The 19,600-nt window shown below is 39.4% G+C and overlaps 1 protein-coding gene across 5 annotated transcripts in view; it reads left to right on the forward strand.

Annotated features, from left to right (window-relative positions):
* The window catches only part of FRMD3 (FERM domain containing 3), a 375,352-nt gene that overhangs the window by 247,445 nt on the left and 108,307 nt on the right, over positions 1-19,600 (forward strand). For all 5 annotated transcript variants that reach the window (XM_059924546.1, XM_059924545.1, XM_059924547.1 and 2 more), the window contains one exon: positions 1,047-1,089. In XM_059924546.1, the coding sequence (XP_059780529.1) occupies positions 1,047-1,089 (43 nt within the window). The remainder of the gene's footprint in view (positions 1-1,046; positions 1,090-19,600) is intronic.

Below are 19,600 nucleotides of genomic sequence, written 5' to 3' on the forward strand. Positions count from 1 at the left end.
CTCTTGGAAACTCTGGCACTTAGTGAGCATTCAACAATGCTAGCTCCTATTAAACTTTATGGCTATGCATTTACATCAAACAATAGGGATAATACAGAACCTTGAGGCTTACTGGATGCCACAAATGAGATAGAGTGAGGTGTAAGTGCTCAACTGATGGTAAGTTTCCTCCTCTTCTTTCCTCTCCAGTAATCAGCAGGGAGTGGGTGCCCCATAAGTGAGGGGTCCCTGACATCTGGATGGATACCCATTGACACCCCTCTTATCATCTTTATAAACTTCTGGTGTATAAAGTGATGCTTCCTGACGTTCCTTAAGCAGCTTCAGGGGCATCATGGTTAGTGATATCAGGGGCTGCCCTGATCTCGGCATGTCAAAGTGACCTTCACTCGTGGTGTGGAGAGAGCTAGGCGCTGGGGCCAGCATTGTGTCTGCTACAGATACCTGTCAGCAACACGATTCTGAGCTATTCAGGATTTTGGGCTTCTTTGTTTTGTGTTGGAGCTGATTTTTCTTCTTGATGACCTCAGGCCTCTGCAATAAGATATTTAAAATAATTTGTTCCTCCCTACTGTGAAGGAAGAATTGCCTCTGTGTGTGACAGAGCTAATGCTGGCTTGGCCCACTGCTAACCTGAAAGGATGCTGCTGGACTGTGGCTCTTAGAGGTCACAGATGTCAAAGTCTTTAGCCATCTGTGGTTTGCCCAGAGCAGTGGAGCTCAAAGAATCACCTAGGAGCCAACTAGAGCCACTGGAACATCTAATTCAAGTGCATGTTTTCTCCCTTGTCCTTCTCTCCTAGCAACTGTATGACTCAAATACTACTTAGAAAGTATTAATTCTCTGTAATTTATACCCTTGCCTGTGGTTATTATTATTGCCAATTGTTCATGTTGATCTTTAGAGGGTGGAACCCTGAGGAATATCTATGGGGAACTGAGGCTGTACTTTGGAAAAAGAATATCTTTATTAAATTCGTTTTAGTTATTAAGTATGCATCACATGGTCCAGCCGTTTGACCCACAATCTCTCTTTTTCTCCCCAGCACTGGCTTGAACCTAACAAGTCCATCTCCAAGCAAATGAAATGTAAGTGTCAATCTGTGGGTTCACTTTTGCTGTGAAATGTCCAAAGATAGACTTTATTTCTTTCCAAAGTTTCTCCTGCCAGGGAAGAAATGGATGGAGTTGAAGATCTGGGGGCTGGGGGCTTCTACCTCCCAGGGAGAGCCGTGTAACTTCTCTCTTATTTGTTGGCCTCGGTCCTCCCAGCAGTCACTATTCCTATAGCTGCCTGTGTCTCTCACCCTCCCCACCATCTTACCCTCGTATTTCATATTCGAACAGGGGTATTGGTGCCTGGTTCCCTTTGATTGTTGGGGTTGCTAGTAAATGGTTCAGGGTGGGAGGTCAGTCTTGGGGGGGCAATGAGAGAGGCAGGTGTATTTTGAAACTATGATCTTGCTGCTAACTTTACTGAAGATTGTAGTATTCTTTTCCACCCCTCAACCTCCCCAATATATTTTTCTGGGTAATAGTTTTCAAGCTCTGGTGTTCTGAACTGCCTTTTTCCCCCCCTGATGAGCTCTTGGAAGAGTCGGCTAGGGAAACATCTCTCTAGAATATAGAATATCTGGTCATCCACCTGGGGCATTGTGAAGAGGGTGTTGACTGATGGTCCTGGGTGGCATGATGTTTTGTCCTAGTCACTGTGCCAGGCTGTAGTCAACCTGTTTTTATTTATGGTTTAGAGGAGAGCTTCTGAAATGCACCTCAGAAATTCATTGCCTGCCCTGAAATCCATTTATCCCTTCATGTCAACGTTCCCAGGGCTCTGAAATATAGGTGATAAATCAGTTTCTCATCAGAGATCAGGTTAGCGCATATTATGTCACTTGTCATCATTCAAGGGATTCTTTTCCTTTTCAAATATGAAGAAATTATTCGGGGCAAGGTTTTTAAGTGGGAGAAGGAAGAAACTGAACATGGCTGGCAAACTAGTAACCAACATATCTATTCCTTAACTCTTTTCTTTTTCCCTCCCTCCCTCTCCCTTTTTCTCTCTTTGTCCTCCCTCATACCTCTCTCTGTCTGTCCCTTCCCATTCTTCTCCCATCTCTCCAGAGCTAACTGGCCAGTGCAGGACACACAGCCAGCCGGGTTGTTCAGGCTAACACCCAGGGCTGCTGTGGGCAATGGGTGCTGCAGAGAGAGGGCAGGAAAGGTGTGTGAGATGCAAACAGGGGCAGCAGTGCACATGCAAAGTTCAGAGAGGTCAGGCTCTTGGGGTGAAGCTGAAATAGAGTTGGGACAAACATTCCAGAAGAAGTAGCAGAACAGAATTATCAGGAAGCTTTGTATAGAATGATATGCAGGATAATGAGAATGAACTAACTTGTCTGCGAAAAAAAATAGCTCATGCCTGGCTTTTATCCCTTAACTACAAAGTTTTGATATTTTTGTTAATATATTTTAAAATATTTAGATAATTTTCCAGTACACTTATTTATAGTAAATAGTTCTTTGACTTTTGTTCTTAAATGTCATGAAATATTTTCCTTAGGACACACATTTTTGAAATATAACTTGTCTCTAAAGTAAGATGTATTTCAACACTTAATAGAAGAGAAAATTTTAAATTTGTGAAGAATTTTCTGCTTAAGAGCTTTGTGTCTACACATACTAAATCTGAACAGCCAACTCAAGATATATAATGTTTTGGGAAATGTGGTTTCAAAATTGATGTATGACTATTGGCCAGTTTCAATCTAATGACAAATAGAATCTGAATCTGGAAAAAAGAATTGTGTAAAATTCAATTTCTAAACCAGACACGGTGACTGACTGATTCTAGGAACCAGCAAGGGTCCTACCTATCACGTAGTCCTCTGTTGTATTGTTAAGAACATTAGTGATCAAAAAATTATGTAATTTTTCTCAAGATCACAAACCTCATTTTGTTGTTGTTCTTGATGTCTTTTAGTATCAAGAATTTCTTGTGTTCTTGTATATATGCCCTGGAAATATTCACTATAATGAAATTAGAAAAAATTTAAGCTAGGGCTTATAGACTGTTAACCCAGAAAAACTGGGTCCAACCTTTGGGACTCATCCATGAGGTTATCAACAGGATCTGGTTGCAGAACCCCAGGCAGCTTCCTCTTTGGTTGTGGGTATGCTGTTTATATTCTGACTGCCTTTGAGTAGGCAGTGAGACCGTGATTCCTTGGAGGAAGAGTTTCCTCCATTCCCATCTCACTCACCAGTGATGACCAACTTTCAGATCCTTTGCCCTGACCCCATTAAGATCCCTCTGACTATGGACGTTCCCAGGGTTGGCAGAAGGCCACCTATCCTGATTAATAAACTTTGTACAAAGCCATTATTATGTCTTACTAACATTTTTGAAAATAGTTTTTTAATAGTATCATGTTTGTGGTTTTCCTAGCAGTTCAGAAAAGTTTAAACTGTTTCCTTTCTCCTCCTGCTTATATCTCCATGCTTACTCCAAAGAGATAACTATTGTTAACAGTATTTTATATATCCTTCTGGGAATTTTTATGTATGTATAAGCTCCCCCAACATATATAACGCCTTTCCTAAACAGAAATGAGATCAGTCGCTATATATTATTCTTCACCTTGTTATTTTTCTTAATAATTTTGGAGACTTTTTTTCAAAATCAGTGATTGATGATTAGCCTCATTTTTGAAATGGTTTTCTGATAGTTAATTGTATGCATCTATGTAATTTACTTATTAATGGACATCCACATTGTTTATAGTCTCTTCCTATTACAAATTATGCTGTCATATACATTCTTAGATGTACATTCTTGATCTTGTACATCTGTCCTAGAAATTCCTAGAAGTTGAGTTGTTGGATCAAAAAGTATACACATTTTATATTTCCTTAGAGATAAATATCCATCCAAAGATCTTACAGTAATTTACTCCACTAATATTACATGAGAGACCTTGTTTCCCCCAAATCTTGTTGAAGATAGGTATAATCAAACTTGTTTTTATGATGACCTCATGTTTATTAAGGAAGAGAAACATGTAATTGAAAAACTAATTAACTGGGCAGTTATTAACTATCAATTTTAAAACTGAGAAACTTCGTAAACCAGTCTTATTTCTCCTCTGACCTTAGGAGTTACTTTCAATTTTATTTTTTAAATGAACATATGGTAAAATTGCCTTTATTTTGTTCTATAGTGCTATGAATTTTTAGCACACAGGTAGATTTGTGTCCGCCACAGTCAGGATACAGAACACATCACTCTAAAAACCTGTCTTGTGCTGACCCTGTGTCGTCACACCCACCTCCCCTAACAACTAACAACCTCTTATCTGTTCTCTGTCAATACAGTTTGTATCTTTTGAGAGTGTCATATAAATTGAGCCATACAGCTTGTAATCTTTTGAAACTGGTTTCTTTCACTCAGCATTAATACCTCTGAGATTCATCCAAGTTCTTATGTTTCAATACATGATACAGAAAATTAATGAGAATAGTTGGTCTTTGAAAAGGTCAAGAAAAGTTGATAAACCTCTAGCAAGACTGATGAAGAAAAAAACAGAAGATACAAACTACCAATATCAGGAGCAAAAGAGAATATGTCACTACAGACCCCAAAGAACAACTCTAGGTGTGAAGTCCGACAGCTTAGATGAAATGGACCAATTCCAAAAACACCACAAATTACCAAAACTCACCCAGTAAGAAATACATAACGTGAGTAGTTTTACAATTATTTAAGATGCTAGGTTTAAAATCTTCCAGAAAGGAAATCTTCCGCCTACTTGCTGCCATTGCTGTTGCTGCCAGAACCCCTTTTCTTGCTCTTCAGGCCTTAACTAGGAGCTTCTAAGTCTGTGCTGATGCCCAGGTATCTCTGAGTTCTGTCCAGGGGACACAAAGGGGAAAATGTGGTGAACTCAACACTGGTTCACTGATTCTTTGAATGCTTGTCTTTGTTTCCAATCTGCCTGCTACTGTTTACTTTCCAGAGACCTTAAATGGCTGCTGCACATATTCTGTCCAGGTTTTATAGCTGCATTCAAGGCGAGAGACAGGGTGGGGTGCAATTAGTCCATCCTGCCCGGAACTGAAACTTTAAAGTCAACTTTTAATAATTCCTTGTCTACTGGGTAAAAATGCAGATAGGCTACATAATTTACTTGGGAAACATTGAGGGAATATCTTTCTCATTTCCGTGTTCCATCACTGTATATCCCTAAGTACAAATGTGGACTGAGCTGGTGATTTGTTTTTCTTTCAAAAGTACTCAGGTAGTAGACTGCCTGCAAACAAAGTGTCAAATGAAATGCATATATTTTTTTAACATCTTTTTTGGGGTATAATTGCTTTACAATGGTGTGTTAGTTTCTGCTTTATAACAAGGTGCAACAGCTATACATATACATATATCCCCATATCTCTTCCCTCTTTCATCTCCTTCCCACCCTCCCTACCCCACCCCTCTAGGTGGTCACAAAACACTGAGCTGATCTCCCTGTGCTATGCTGCTGCTTCCCACTAGCTAGCTATTTTACATTTGGTAGTGTATATATGTCCATGCCACTCTCTCACTTCGTCCCAGCTTACCTGTCCCCGTCCCTGTGTCCTCAAGTCCGTTCTCTATGTCTGCGGCTTTATTCCTGTCTGACCCCTAGGTTCATCAGAACCATTTTTTTTTTTTTTAGATTCCATATATATGTGTTAGCATACGGTATTTGTTTTTCTCTTTCTGACTTCACTCTGTATGACAAACTCTAGGTCCATCCACCTCACTACAAATAACTCAATTTCGTTTCTTTTTATGGCTGAGTAATATTCCATTGTATATATGTGCCACATCTTCTTTATCCATTCTTCTGTCGATGGGCAGTTAGGTTACTTCCATGTCCTGGCTATTGTAAATAGAGCTGCAGTGATGAAGTGCATATTTTGAATGTTTGGTTTTCAGAGTCCTAGCTTTCTGTGCAGGAATGTTGCTATGTAATACATACTGACTCTTCTCACTTCAAACCTATAGCTTTTTTAGCCTTGTCCCCATGACCGTGGAATGTAGCCCAATGTGTATACATGCAGAGACACACATCAAGAGGACAAAAATGACATGTAGGATCTATGTAACCACACAAATTATACTAGCATGTAAAGGTTTTAAAAAGTTATACACTATGATTCAGAGGTATGGAAATGTAACATTATTTCCCCATGACTGAATTCCACTTGCTGTGAGCCCCTACCTCCTGTGGGGGTGAAAAGTTAATCTTGCCACTTCAGGGTAATTCAGCATCTGCCTGTTTAGTATTTGATCTCTTTCAGCAAATTACTCAGTGAATTCATAATTTAAACATAGTCACTTGAAAGTGCATACCCTATGTTGGAGTATTTCTTTTCCTCCTTCCCCAAAATGGCATCATGAGGCAGGGGAAGCTTACTTACCATCCACCATGGCCATGAGGGTGACATCTCTCTCATGCACAATCCTGAGTCCTGAAGGACTCGTGTGTCTCATGTGATTTGGCCTCTGGTTGCTGGCATCTTTCCCTACTCCGTCCTCTCTGGACGTAATTGGTCCCACTTGGCCTTTGTGCGCTGGCATGTGCTGCTAAGACCTGTGGCTCCTGCCATGGTCTTGACCTTCAAGGCTATAAACTCTGCCCTCTTGTGGTCCCCACTCCATGTCTCTTTCACTGGTTGCATCTCAGCACTTCTGTATTCACCACTGGGACAGGTAGAAACTGCTTAGCCTCTTCCATGCCATGCTTCAGCCTCAGGGAAACTCGGTACACTCTCTAGAGGCTCACCCTCTGCTTGAACACACCGTGCTGCCATTTCTTCAGTGTGCTCCAAAGTTCCAGACAGGACACTTCCCCTAAACTCTGGGGTTTCCTTGTCTTGCCTCCACACCTCACTCTGTTCAGCCAAGCCTAGTGTGCTGAGGGGTGCTGAATTCCTTCTCATAGCTCCAGAAAGCATCTTAGCCTTGGTTATGTCCTCTCTGGATCTCTCCAAGCTCTCCACCTGCCACCCCTTCCCCACAACTAATATGGCTTTTGCCCTTGGATATAAGATTGATGTCCTAATGCAATAGCTTTTTTATACACAAGCTACTGCTGTTTCTCAAATGTAATGAAAAAGAAGTGCTATTATTTACAATAGCACTAACAAGTAAAAACATAAATTTCTTATAAATAAATGTGCAAGATCTATATAAATAAAACTATGAAATTTTACTGTGGAGTTACTGTAGAGTAGATAAACAGCTCAATAAATGGAGACTTCTCATGTTTCTGGTTAATATTAATGAAATCAATTTGTCACAAATTAATATAGACATTCAATAATGTTTCAAATCACAATTTCAGTGAGGTTCTCTATGGCATTTAACACGCCGATTCTAAGGCTCATTTGCAAAATAAAATGCTCAAAAGTAGCCAATAAATATGCAAAAAAGAACAATGAACAATGATGGGGTTTTTGTTCTGTTAGCAAATCAAGACCTATGAGCTATAGTAATTACAAAAGGCCTCATGATAGACTCACATAGTAATTAAGATAAAGTCAGGAACAGGAAAAGAATCAGTAGAACAGAAAGAACAATCCCATTATTTATGGAAATATGGGTTATAAGAAAGATTGCATTTCATATTAGAGACAGAAAGATTCAAGGTATAATTTTGGGGTTGCCAAAATTATAATTTTTTTTTTTGGGGGGAGTTGCCTTTTCACTTGGGAAAAAAAGACTAAAGCCATACTTCACATCATACTTCACATCATGGGATTAATAACAAGTGAATTCAAAAGCCCAATATATTTAACAACTTATAGAAGTTTAGATAAAAATTTAGGAGTATTTATTTTTATTTTGCAGTAGTACGTTTATTTTTTGGCCTTGTTAGAGGATTATACAATAAGCAAGATATTTGCTATTAATCTGTTAAAATAGAGAAGGATAATTTTTTAAATTGTGATATTTCAATTGCTGAGCATCAAAGCTGATCTTGTACTCAATGGAAAAAATGTAGAATGGAAGTTATCATTTTGTCTCAATATGCTTAACTTTATGTTTATTCATTAATGAGCTATATACATTATGATAAAAATGCTAGGTTAAAAATACTAAATAATACTTATAGAATGAAAATTGAATGAGCATAGTCAATTCTGTGTTCTTGTTTTTTTTTTTATAAGAGATGATTCAGAGTGTAGTTCAGCCAACATATTCATTCATTCAACAGAAATTTTTTATAACCTTTTGATCCATTCAGCCATTTCTCCCATCCCCCACCTCTAGCAATCACCAATCAGTTCTCTTTCTATTCTGTATGTTTTTGTTTTTGGTTTTGGGTTTTTTTTAGATTCCACATTTAAGAGAGATCGTGTGTCTTTCTCTGATTTATTTCACTTAACATAATGGACCTTAAGGTCCTTCCATGTTGTCACAAGTGACAAGATTTCATTCTTTTTAATGGCCAAATAATATTCCATTGGCAAGAGTTCATTCTTTTTTAATGGCCAAATAATATTCCATTGTGTATATATATACACCACACTTTCTTTATCCATGCATCCATTGGTGAACACTTAGGTTGTTTCCATATCTTGGCAATTGTGAATAGTGTTTCAGTGAACATGGGGGTGCATATATCTTTTTGAGCTAGTGTTTTTGTTTTTTTTTGGATATATACCCAGAAGTGGAATTGCTGGATCATATGGTAGTTCTATTTTTAATTTTTTGAGGAATCTCCATACAGTTTTCCATAGTGGCTGCATCAGTTAACATTCTCGCCAGCAGTGCATAAGGGTTCCCTTTTCTCCACATCCTTGGCAACACTTTCTATTTCTTGTCTTTTTGATAATAGTCATTCTAACAAGTGTGAGGTGATATCTCATTGTGGTTTTGATTTGCATTTCCCTGATGATTAGTGATGCTGAGCATCTTTTCACGTGCCTGTTGACCATCTATATGTCTTCATTGGAAAAATGTCTGTTCAGATATTCTGCCCATTTTTAAGTGGATTGTTTGGTTTTGTGCTATTGAGTTGTATGAATTTGTTATATATTTTGGGTATTAACCCCCGAGATATATGCTTTTCAAATATTTTCTCTCATTAAGTAGGTTGCCTATTTATTTTGTTGATGGTTTACTTTGCTGTGCAGAATCTTTTTAGTTTGATATAGTCCCATTTGTTTGTTTTTGCTTTTGTTGCTTTCACTTTTGGTGCCAGATTCAAAAATTATTACCAAGACTTATATCAAAGAGCTTACATCCTATGCTTTCTTCTAGGAGTTTTATGGTTCTATATTCAAGTCTTTAATCAATTTTGAGTTGATTTTTGTGTGAGGTGTAAAATAGTGGTCCAGTTTCATTGTTTTGCATGTGGCAAGAGAATTCCCAACAACATTTGTTGAAGAGACTAACACCATTTATTGAAGAGACTGTCCTTTCCCCATTGTATATTTTTGGATCCTTTGTCATAAATTAATTGACCATATATGGGTGGATTTATTTCTGGGCTCTCTCTTCTGTTCCATTGATCTATGTGTCTGTTTTTATGCTAATACCATATTGTTTTAATTATTATAGCTTTGTAATAGAGTTTTAAATCAGGGAGCATGATGCCTCCAGCTTTGTTCTTCTTTCTCAAGATTTTTTTGGCTATTTGGGGTCTGTTGTGGCACCATACAAATTTTAGGATTAAACATTTTCTGTGAAAAACACCACTGGAATTTTGATAGGGATTTTATTGAATCTGTAGATTGCTTTGGGTAATATGGACATTTTAATAATATTAATTTTTCCAATCCATGAGCATGGAATGTCTTTCCATTTATTTGTATCACCTTCAGTTTCTTTCCTTAACATCATGTAGTTTACAGTATACAAGTCTTTCACCTCCTTGGTTAAATTTATTCCTAGGTATTTTATTCTTTTTGATGCAATTGTAAATGGGATTGTTTTCTTAATATCTATTGCTGATAGTTTGTTATTAGTGTATAGAAACACAGCAGCTTTTCACTGTTGAGTATGTTAGCTGTGGCTTGTCATAAATGGCCTTTATTATGTTGAAGTACATTCTCTCTATACCCACTTTGTTGAGAGTTTTTATTATAAATGGATGGTGAATTTTGTCAGATCTTTTTTGTGCATCTATTGAGATGATCATATTATTTTTATCTTTTATTTTGTTAATGTGGTGTATCACATTAGAAGTATTTTGTATAATTATGGAGTCAAACAGGGTTTCCTAAGGAAAACATCAAACCCAGAAGTAACAAAGTAAAATGCTAATAAATTTGTACAAAATTTAAATGTTTGTACTAGAATATCTGGTTTATTCACTGCGCAGAGTAGATTCTCAGTAAATATTTGTTCGATGAATGAGTATAAAAATGAATTATAAACAAATTAAAATACAAGCAAAATAATGGGAAGAACATTTGTCAAATATATAAAAAGTAGTAATATGCAAAATATATAAAGTACAATGCTACAAACCCAAAGATAAACAACTAAATAGAAAAATGTAAAAAAAATCATGTAGAAGGAATAAAAATAAATGGCCAATAAACTCATAAACAGATGTTCAACATCATTAGTAACAAGAAAAATGCAAATTAAAACAAGATATTTTTGTTTATTATTCTGAGAAAATTCTAAATATTGATAATATCCAGTTGCTGTGGATGGGGGTAACACTTCTGGTGGGAATGTATAAACTGGTAAAGCCATTTGGGAGGGAAATTTGGCCGTATCTTTCAAGATTAAAAATGCCTATCTCTTTTGATCCAGTGTCACTTCTGTGAATCTATTGAAAGCAAAATTGATTCTGTAACAAATATATGTGCAAGGAGGTCCACTGCAGTATTGCTTATAACACTGAGAATTGGAAGCAATAAAAAGCCTAGAAACTTTGGCAAGGCTAAATAAATTATGTGGAGTACATGTAGTCATTTAAAGGAATGAAACAGACATATATTATTGACATCAAAATATTTATTACATATATAGTAGAGTTTAAAAAGCAAGTAAAATTCCACATATAAAATGATCCATTTATATGAAAATAAAAAGGTTATTTTATATGAATATGTAAGTGCACGGAAGAAGGACTAAAAAGATATATACTGACTGTGGTTACCACTGGGGAAGAGAATGAGGTAGAGAGAAGTAAGGTCCTCATGTTTTATTACATATAGTTATATTTTACTCAGATCTCTTACAGTGAGAATATATTCATGTATCACTTGGTAATAAAAAAGAGAAAATAAAAGAAGAGGAAGCTTTACGCAAAAGTTGAGGAAGCTTTGCGCAAAAGTCAAGAAAGGAATGAAGATAGAGAGGAAGAAAAGGAATCAAAGTGCATTAAGCATGTACAATAGAAATAGAGACCTAGATGAAAGAAAGCGCATTTAGTCTTCTAAAGAGGCTCTCTGCTTAATCCTGGCTGGTGCCTGATTAGCCCACCAGAGTAGTTAAGATCTTATTCTTGCTCTATTTATCAGGTACTATGCTGCTGCCAAGCTCTGTGAAGGGACAGGGGTTCTTGGAAATGGCTTCCGCATGCAAATCAAGGTGGGGAAGACCCCATCCTCTGTGTAACACATTGATTTGATTCAGCCATAAGAGCAATGTTGAGTCAAGTTGCTGGCTGATGTCTTTTGTGCTCCCTCCCCTAAGTTACAGTGGTCTTTCATGGAAGCCTGAGACGACGTGTAATTTGTGTCTCTGGTAATATTTATGAAACTTCATGTTTATGTAGCATTCCTTAGCTTTTCCGTAGTCCTGGGGGCTAACCTAATGAATAGGTCCCTAGCTGCTGAATGATTTTGTCAATAAGGAGCATATATTCCTCTGTAGCATAGGCAGAGAATACCAGGAGCATAGACTTTGTTCTGGTGTTAGGAATAGGAGAACAGCCACAGGTCCATACCCATTCATGAGGACAGTTGATGCCTGACTCCCAATTCTGTTCTTCCAATTATTCCCTTTGCTGAGTATTATTAGTTCCGAAGGCTGCCATAACAAACTACCATACACTGGCTGGCTTAAAACAATAGAAATTTATTCTCCCACAGTTCTGGAGGCTTAGAAGTCGAAATCAAGATGTCAACAGGGCCATGCTCCCTCTGAAGGCTCTTCTAGCTCTTGCTCGTTGCTGGCCAGCCTTGGCATTCCTTCCTCAGCTTGTAGCTGCATCACCCCAGTGTCTGCCTCCACCTTCACATTGCCTTCTCCCTGTGTTTCTCCGTGTCTGTGTCCAAGTTTCCCTCTCCTTTCTCTTATAAAGGTATCAGTCATTGGATTTAGGGCTCACCCTAATGCAGTATGACCTCATCTTAATTACTTACACCTTCAAAGACCCTGTTTCCAAATAGTGTCACATTCGGAGATTTCAGGTGGATATGAAATGTGGGGGGACACTACCCAGCTCACTGCACCGAGCACCTCAATTTAGATTTCCCACACCCTTCAGCATTCTTATTTACTCTTTGGGTGACCTTCATGCTTTTGTTTTGTGGCTCATTTTTCCTCCTTTGTATATGTGTTCTTCTTTGCTGAACTTGACCATATGCTTCTGACAGTAAAGCTTCGTACATTTTACTTCTCCAAACACCCATAGTCTCAGTAACCCCATCTCTAGACCTGTTGGGGCAGCCTCTCCCATTGCCCTCATGTGTATATACATGCTCATCTAATCAGTTCCCCAGTATTTAGTTTGGAAGATTTCTTTACTTGGTCCATGGCTTACTACAAGGCCAGGCATGTGATCAGTTCATAATAAATGCTTGTTGACTAGAATCAAAATACTTTTAGGGAGCAGGCAGAAGAATTTAAACTGCTATGTTCTTTATTTTTTTTATTTTTATTTTTTTTTGCTATGTTCTTTAAAACAAAGCAAAACACACACATCTGAACAAAACGCATTGCATAATCAAGTACGTGACACTAAGTTCCCAGTCGCTGTGGATTAGTCTTGGCTGGTTTTGCTCTTTCCAGTTTTCTTCTTTCCAATGCTTCTTTCCAGCTTTGGGAGCAGGTTTCTTTTATTCTAGTCACAGCTCAGTAGGGTTGGCCAACTTTCTCTTTTTCTCCCAGGTTCAACTATTTCATCCAAAATTTCCATTTTTGATCCTTCTTTCAAAAAGTCCGTGCAGTTTGGGCCTATAAATAATTTCCACATTGTGCTCTTTCTTTATTTTCCAACATGGATAGAAATAATGATAACAAAAGTAATGACAAAAACCCTTAACTTTATAATGTGCAATTCTAAATGATGTGTACATTTAATAAGCCACAGATTTCTAATTTTTAACCTTATCCTTATGGTGTGGTTGGTGGTGACATTGATGTCATTTTGATTGGGTACAGTGGTGGGCTTCGGGGAGGACCCAGCACTCCTTGTGGGAAGGAGGGAATGTGGCAGGAGTGGTGGAAAAAGCAGAGGAAAAGGAGTATCCTCCAGCAGAAGCCCTTATGTCACCGGGGAGATACTTTCAGGGCTTCCTTCTTCCTTCAGGAGTGCCCATGTTGTTTCATAACGGACCACGTGATTCAAAACTACAAGCGTGCTGGCGGCATAAAAGTCTGAATGATAACCATGATGGGCCAAGAGATTCCATGCTTGGTATGTCAGTACTAGAGGTGGTTCAAACGTGGGTCAACCAGGTTAGGAAAGCTCTATTCATATCCGTTTCCCTTTGTTTGGAAATACTTCATAATGCCTCATTTTTAGATGCAGTTTTGTAGTAAAAAAATGTCAGTACTAAGTTACATAAGTAATTGCATTGGGCTGTTATTATTATTATTATTATTATTACTAGTTGATTTATGCCAACCAGCATAACTCCTGTGGGGCCAGTTAGTTACACAACATCTGTAGCAAGCAGGCACCTGGATCTCTTGCCTTAAGTTTCATGTACTTTTGCTAACTTTTTTTGGCTGAAATTCTCAGGTCACTGCACCCTAGTCCCAGGCAGCAAAGCTCTTCTTTAGAAGCAGGACTGCCAAATATCTCTTCATATGTGCACCTATTTCTTGTGTATTCCATCCCCACTCCTTCCTGAAAAATGACAGTCCCCCTCTCACCCTTTGAACCAAGATATAGGACTTAGGTCAAGTTGGAGGGCTCTACCTCATCCACGTCGGTTTCTTCTTCAACCTCTAGAGTAGTAATAACTCCTATGGGTTGAGTGTGAAGGTCTCAGGCAGCCTGCTGAGTGCTCAACATTATTAACTCGTGCCATTCTCATAGTGGTCTCTGTAACAGGGCCTCTGGGTCAGACCCAACCTGCTGTCTGGTTTTATATGGCCACAGGCTGGGAATAGGTTCCATATTTTTAAATGGTTGGAAGGAAAAAAGAAAAGATGATATTTTGTGCCATATGAGGAGTACATGAAATTCAGATTTCCATGTTTTATTGGAACACATCATGCCATTTGTTTACATCTTGTCTGAGGTTGCTTTCACGCTACAACAACTGAGGGGAGTAGTTGAGATAGCGACCTTGAGGCCTGCAAAGTGAAAAATATTTACTGTCTTACCCCTTATAGAGAAATTTTGCAGATCCCTACTTTAGGTGGCTGGTTGCATTATTATCCCCATCTTACAGATGAAGAAATGTAAGCTGAGAGTTTTAAGTTTGTCTGTAGCCATTTGTCCAAATGGTGAACTTGAGATTAAACATGTTGGGTATCCAAGTCCCTGTTGGAGCTTCTCTTGAGCAGCATAGGCAGTCGGAGAATTTCAAGAACAAGTATTTGTGAGAGAGCTTCTCAGCACTCCAGTATCCTCTAACAGAGTTCTTAGAGTGTGACTTCATTCTGTGCACATGTGTGTGTATGTGGGCATGCCTGTGTGTATGAGTAAGGCATAAGAGAGAGCTATAACAGGAGGAGGATGAATTAAATAAATTTTTTTAAAAATCCCTGCTTTAGAAGTAGAGGAGATGCGGTACCAGTAACATCTTGGAGGCTGCTGCTTGTCATTTCAGTAAAAGAGGGATGGAGGGATTATCCCTGCTGTTGATGATGATAGTTAACAGTTGTTGCTGAATGATAATAATCACTTCCAACTAGAAGAGAGCAGTCGTTAAGAGAGCAGTTCTCTGTGGCTGGCTTATTTGATCATATCCCAAGAGTTATAGCTCGGTAAATGAGTGAGTAATGCTTTGCCCTTTTGGCGCTGTGTCGTTTTGCACATGCGCAGAAAGAGTGTGTGCTCCTGAGCTGTTTCATCACGGAGCGCCGCTCATCAGCATCCCTGTGAGGGCTGCTGCCCGACGGAGAGGTGGGGTGTGGTCCTCAGCTCTCACTCTAAAAGCCCTGGAAGGACCTGGGAGGGACAGTGTTCATTTGGTTGGGAATAAAAAGGTGTTAGTTGTTCTGAACAGGCCAGGAACCCCTGACGCCTAATTGGAGTCCTTTGGAATGTAAGCCTCTTATTTGTGGGGTGTCAGGGGTCCTTTCTGCAACCAAACCCTTTGAAATATTTCTCCAGAGTCTGAAAGAGTCTGACAATTGGTCACATTTTTTTTTTTTTTTTTTGCCCAATGGAGTCCCAGAGGAGGGAGTCATAAGAGAGACATATTCCAGGTGTGGGTATTGCCCTAACAACTGCCTGCCAGAGCCACGGGCTCTATGCCTTAACTACTGTTTGAAGGAGTTTGTGAAAGTTTTTCATAGCTGTCAACCAGAATGTGTATGAGAAAGATCATGAGTTTATGTGTATATTCCCAAAGTTATGTTTTTTGTTTTTCTATTGTTCTTTACGGTGATTGGAGGAAGACCACAGCATTTTAAGGAAAGCTGCTAAGGGATGTTTCACTAGAAAAAAACAAACAAGCAAAAAAATGCGATTTGCTTTTACAAACGTTTGAGGATGGTTTTTGGTTAAAAATAGAAAGTCATTTTTTTCATTTTCATTTTAGGGAGCCTGCTCACCTAATCGTTTCCTATCCCCATCCCCATTTCTGGGCAAGGTTTCAAAGTGGAGATGAGGAAGTCTGACTCTGCTTTATAAACGGCTGTTCCTCTCCCCGTGTTCTCAATGTTAACAAACCACCCAAATGATAATACCCTGAGATCTGCTGATGCAAAAAGGGGCCCCTAAGCTGCCCTGTGGTGACGCTTGGCCTCCCCAGCCCTCGTCTGGCAGGTGACAGAGGGCTGTGAGAGAGGAGCCCTGCCATTTTCAGTGCAAATACATGCTCCTGGCATTTTAAAGGGGATTTTTTGCATTTTTCCCCTTCTCTGCTCCACAGCGGTTTTCTCATTGTTAACACTTACATGGCTGAGTAAATGCTTTTCAGCTGTTGACTTAAGTACAATTCAGTCTTCTCCATCTCTTCCCTCCCATTTCCAACCTCCCCTTTCCTTCTCTTCTTCTAGTAGGAGGGTTTACCTAAACGTGAGCTTTTGTTTGTTGGGATATTGTGCCATGTGCATGTACCAAGAGCCCACTGGATCTGTCCGAACACCTCTGGGGAGGTCGACGTGAACCCCGGTGCTGTTCCCTCTTCCAAAGCAGGAAACAGAGAAGTTAAGTGTCTTGCTCAAGGTCACTGTCTGAAGTCCCTTTTGAAGTTTGGGCACTCATACCCTGGGGGATTTGGGGTTCCCACCAGCCCGTGTGCTTCTATCACTGATGCCAAAGCCTTAGTACCACAGTAGAAATGAACTATGGTGTTGCCCCCCGTGGGGTGACCATGCTTCCCAATCTAGTAAAGCCACACAGTGGCTCTTCATGATGACACAGTCGGGGAAGGGCCCTGAGCAGAGTGTGGGCTTTATTGCCTGCGTGTTACCTCCGTGCCAGGTGTTTCCTGCTCTGCAGATAGCTCCTTCATCAGACATTTCCAACTCTGATTCTGCGCCAAATGTTTGGCACAGGTAAGAGGCATCCTTTGCTTCCTTCCTCTCTCCCTGTAGCTGAAGAATAAAAAACATGGAAGCTGGAATGGCAGAGACACTGAGCTGCTAGGAGAAGGGGTAGGCTCGTCTCCAAAAGGGGATTTCGACCTTAGACTCATACCGGGGAACACATGCCGGCTATCACCTGGAGCCTGGGAAAGCTCCTTTTCCGGCATTTACACGGCTGGTGTTTTGACCCCAAACCACTGCCAACACACATGGGGGGGTTGTTTAATGATTAAAATTTTTAAATAGTTGTATTTCTCCCCTTGTTTGGTTTTCTAGAAGGTAGTAAAGAGAATTGCACTTACATTTGTGGATTTGATTGCGTGGAGATGAGAAAAAGGGAATGGGTGGGTGTGGTCTTCCCTCACCCCTGAAATCCTTTATCCTCCTCCATAGCATTTATGACCTTCAATATCCTATATGTTTTGCTTATTTATTTTGATTTTATACCTGTTTACCCCACTAGAATGTGTCCTCCGTGAAGACAGAATTGCTTGTATTTATATCTAAACCTGGGCCTGTTACCTAGTAGGTACTCAAAATTTTTGTTGATTGAATTAATTAATCCTTCCACTAGACGTAGCTATTCGAACCAACTCCAGAGTCCCTGAATTTGTTCCAGATGTTGAAGGGCAGAGGCTGAATTGTAGGACCTGAGATTTTCAAAATATAAATCCTAGAAATTGCTATAGTGATTCAGACGGTAGACCTTCTAGACTAGTATTTTGACGGGATGAATGTGATGGCAACGCCTGGCTGTTCGCCTTGACATCTGCCTCAGAGGTTGGGCATCATCATTCATTCATTCAGCCAGACAGGCAGAGAGTCGATCTTTTATCAATAATTAGCTCTGGGGATAGAAAGCTGAACAAGACATATAGGCCCATTCCCTCATAAATCTTGTCATCTATAACTAGATCAACATTTTTGGGGGAAATTATCTTTTCAGCCTCCCCCAACCCTGTGAAGAAGCATTCCTTAGTGTCAGTGATGCTGGATCAATATGAGACAACCGTAGGGGTATATATGATGGTGGAAGAAAATGGGTAGAAAATTTCAGACTTGAAAAGTGCCGCCTCCTGATTTTTCTGCTACCTGCTCGCATCCCTTCTCTGATAAGGGGTCTAGTGGTGAGCATATCACTAGTACCTTGTATTCGTTTCTTCCATGATCACATCCTAGCAAATGGCAAGATGCTTAGTGACTTTTTTCTGTGTGGCTTAGCAACAGCATATATGAAAAGAATTCCAGCTGTTGGTCTTTTGTAGACTCAGAGCGAGTCAACACTGAGATGAGGCTGTGGAGGGTGAGCAACAATTATGTCCAAAGCGAGGCCGGTGATGGTCCCCTCACCTGAGCAGCTCTGGCAACCCCTGGAGCCCTGTGCTTGAGGAAACACAGAGGAGGGAAGAATACACCCAGGGTGAGGGCACTCAGAACTGTTTCATATGAGGAACAGCTAAAAGAACTGGGGATGTTTATTTTAGAGAAGACTCAGAAGAACCGTAAGCTCTGTCTTCGAATGGTGGAAGGGCTCTCCATGTGGGAGAAGCATTAGATCATTCTGGAGCCTCAGGTCTTGGAACAAGGATGGCTGGGTGATAGGACTTCCGACAGTCAGGGTATTCAAAGGTGGCTGCCTGGGGAGCCACCTCTGAGCCTCACTGCTTGATCCCTTAGGAGGAATGCAAGTCCTAATCTGTATCCTATCCGATGAGCCCAGATTCCTATTGAAGCCAGCCTAGGACATGGCAAGCAGATATGCTGACCAGGTAGAAGAGAAAATGACAGCTCTCGTTTGGGTCTGCCTTCTGTGATCCTCCTTTCCTCTGTTTGCCTTCTGTCAGCTGATTTTATTCCCCAAAATTCAAATATTGGGAGTCTCCATTAAAATATATATATTTAATAATATATGAAATGGTTAATGATACATGGAATAAAAATACATGCATTTAATGATATATATAATATACATTATTATTATATATAATATATATATTATATACGTTATAGAATTGCTTGTATTGTAATGTGGGAACAACCTGAATGATGATTAAAAAAGAATAGTTGAGTAAATTCTAATGTATCATATGAACTGTTATGCAGTTATTATAGACAATGAGTTAGATCTGTATCTACTGCCCTAGATGGATGGGCAGGCTAGAGAGTTAAATGAGAAAAGCAAGAGAAACATATTCAATACATAGTATGATCTTGTTTTGTGAGAATAAATTATATTTTAAATATTACGTATGTAATCATGTTGGCATATAGTTTGTGTGAGGATGGCAAAAGTGGGGAAGCATAGAGATGAAGTGGTTGTTAACAGTGGTTGGAGAGTTTTGGGTGGGGTGGGGACTTGAGGAACAGAAGGGGCAGGAATAGAGACAAAGTGAAGGAAAGTGAGAGGGGACGGCTCATGCATCTGTCTGTCTATCAGTATCCATCTATCTACCTATCTATCATCTATCTATCATCTGTCTATCTAGCTTCATTGGTTGTGCTTAAACATGTCTTCATTTTGAGGACTTTAATAAAAGAAAGAAGAAAGAAAGAAAGAAGGGAGAAAAAGTCTTTATCTTTTATGCTATTTTCTTTTTTTTTTTTACTCTGTTGCTTTTATAAATACTGTCTCAACATTTCTATTAAGGACACTCCAGA

Source organism: Balaenoptera ricei, chromosome 6 (genome assembly GCF_028023285.1).
Source record: "Balaenoptera ricei isolate mBalRic1 chromosome 6, mBalRic1.hap2, whole genome shotgun sequence".
NCBI lineage: Eukaryota > Metazoa > Chordata > Mammalia > Artiodactyla > Balaenopteridae > Balaenoptera > Balaenoptera ricei.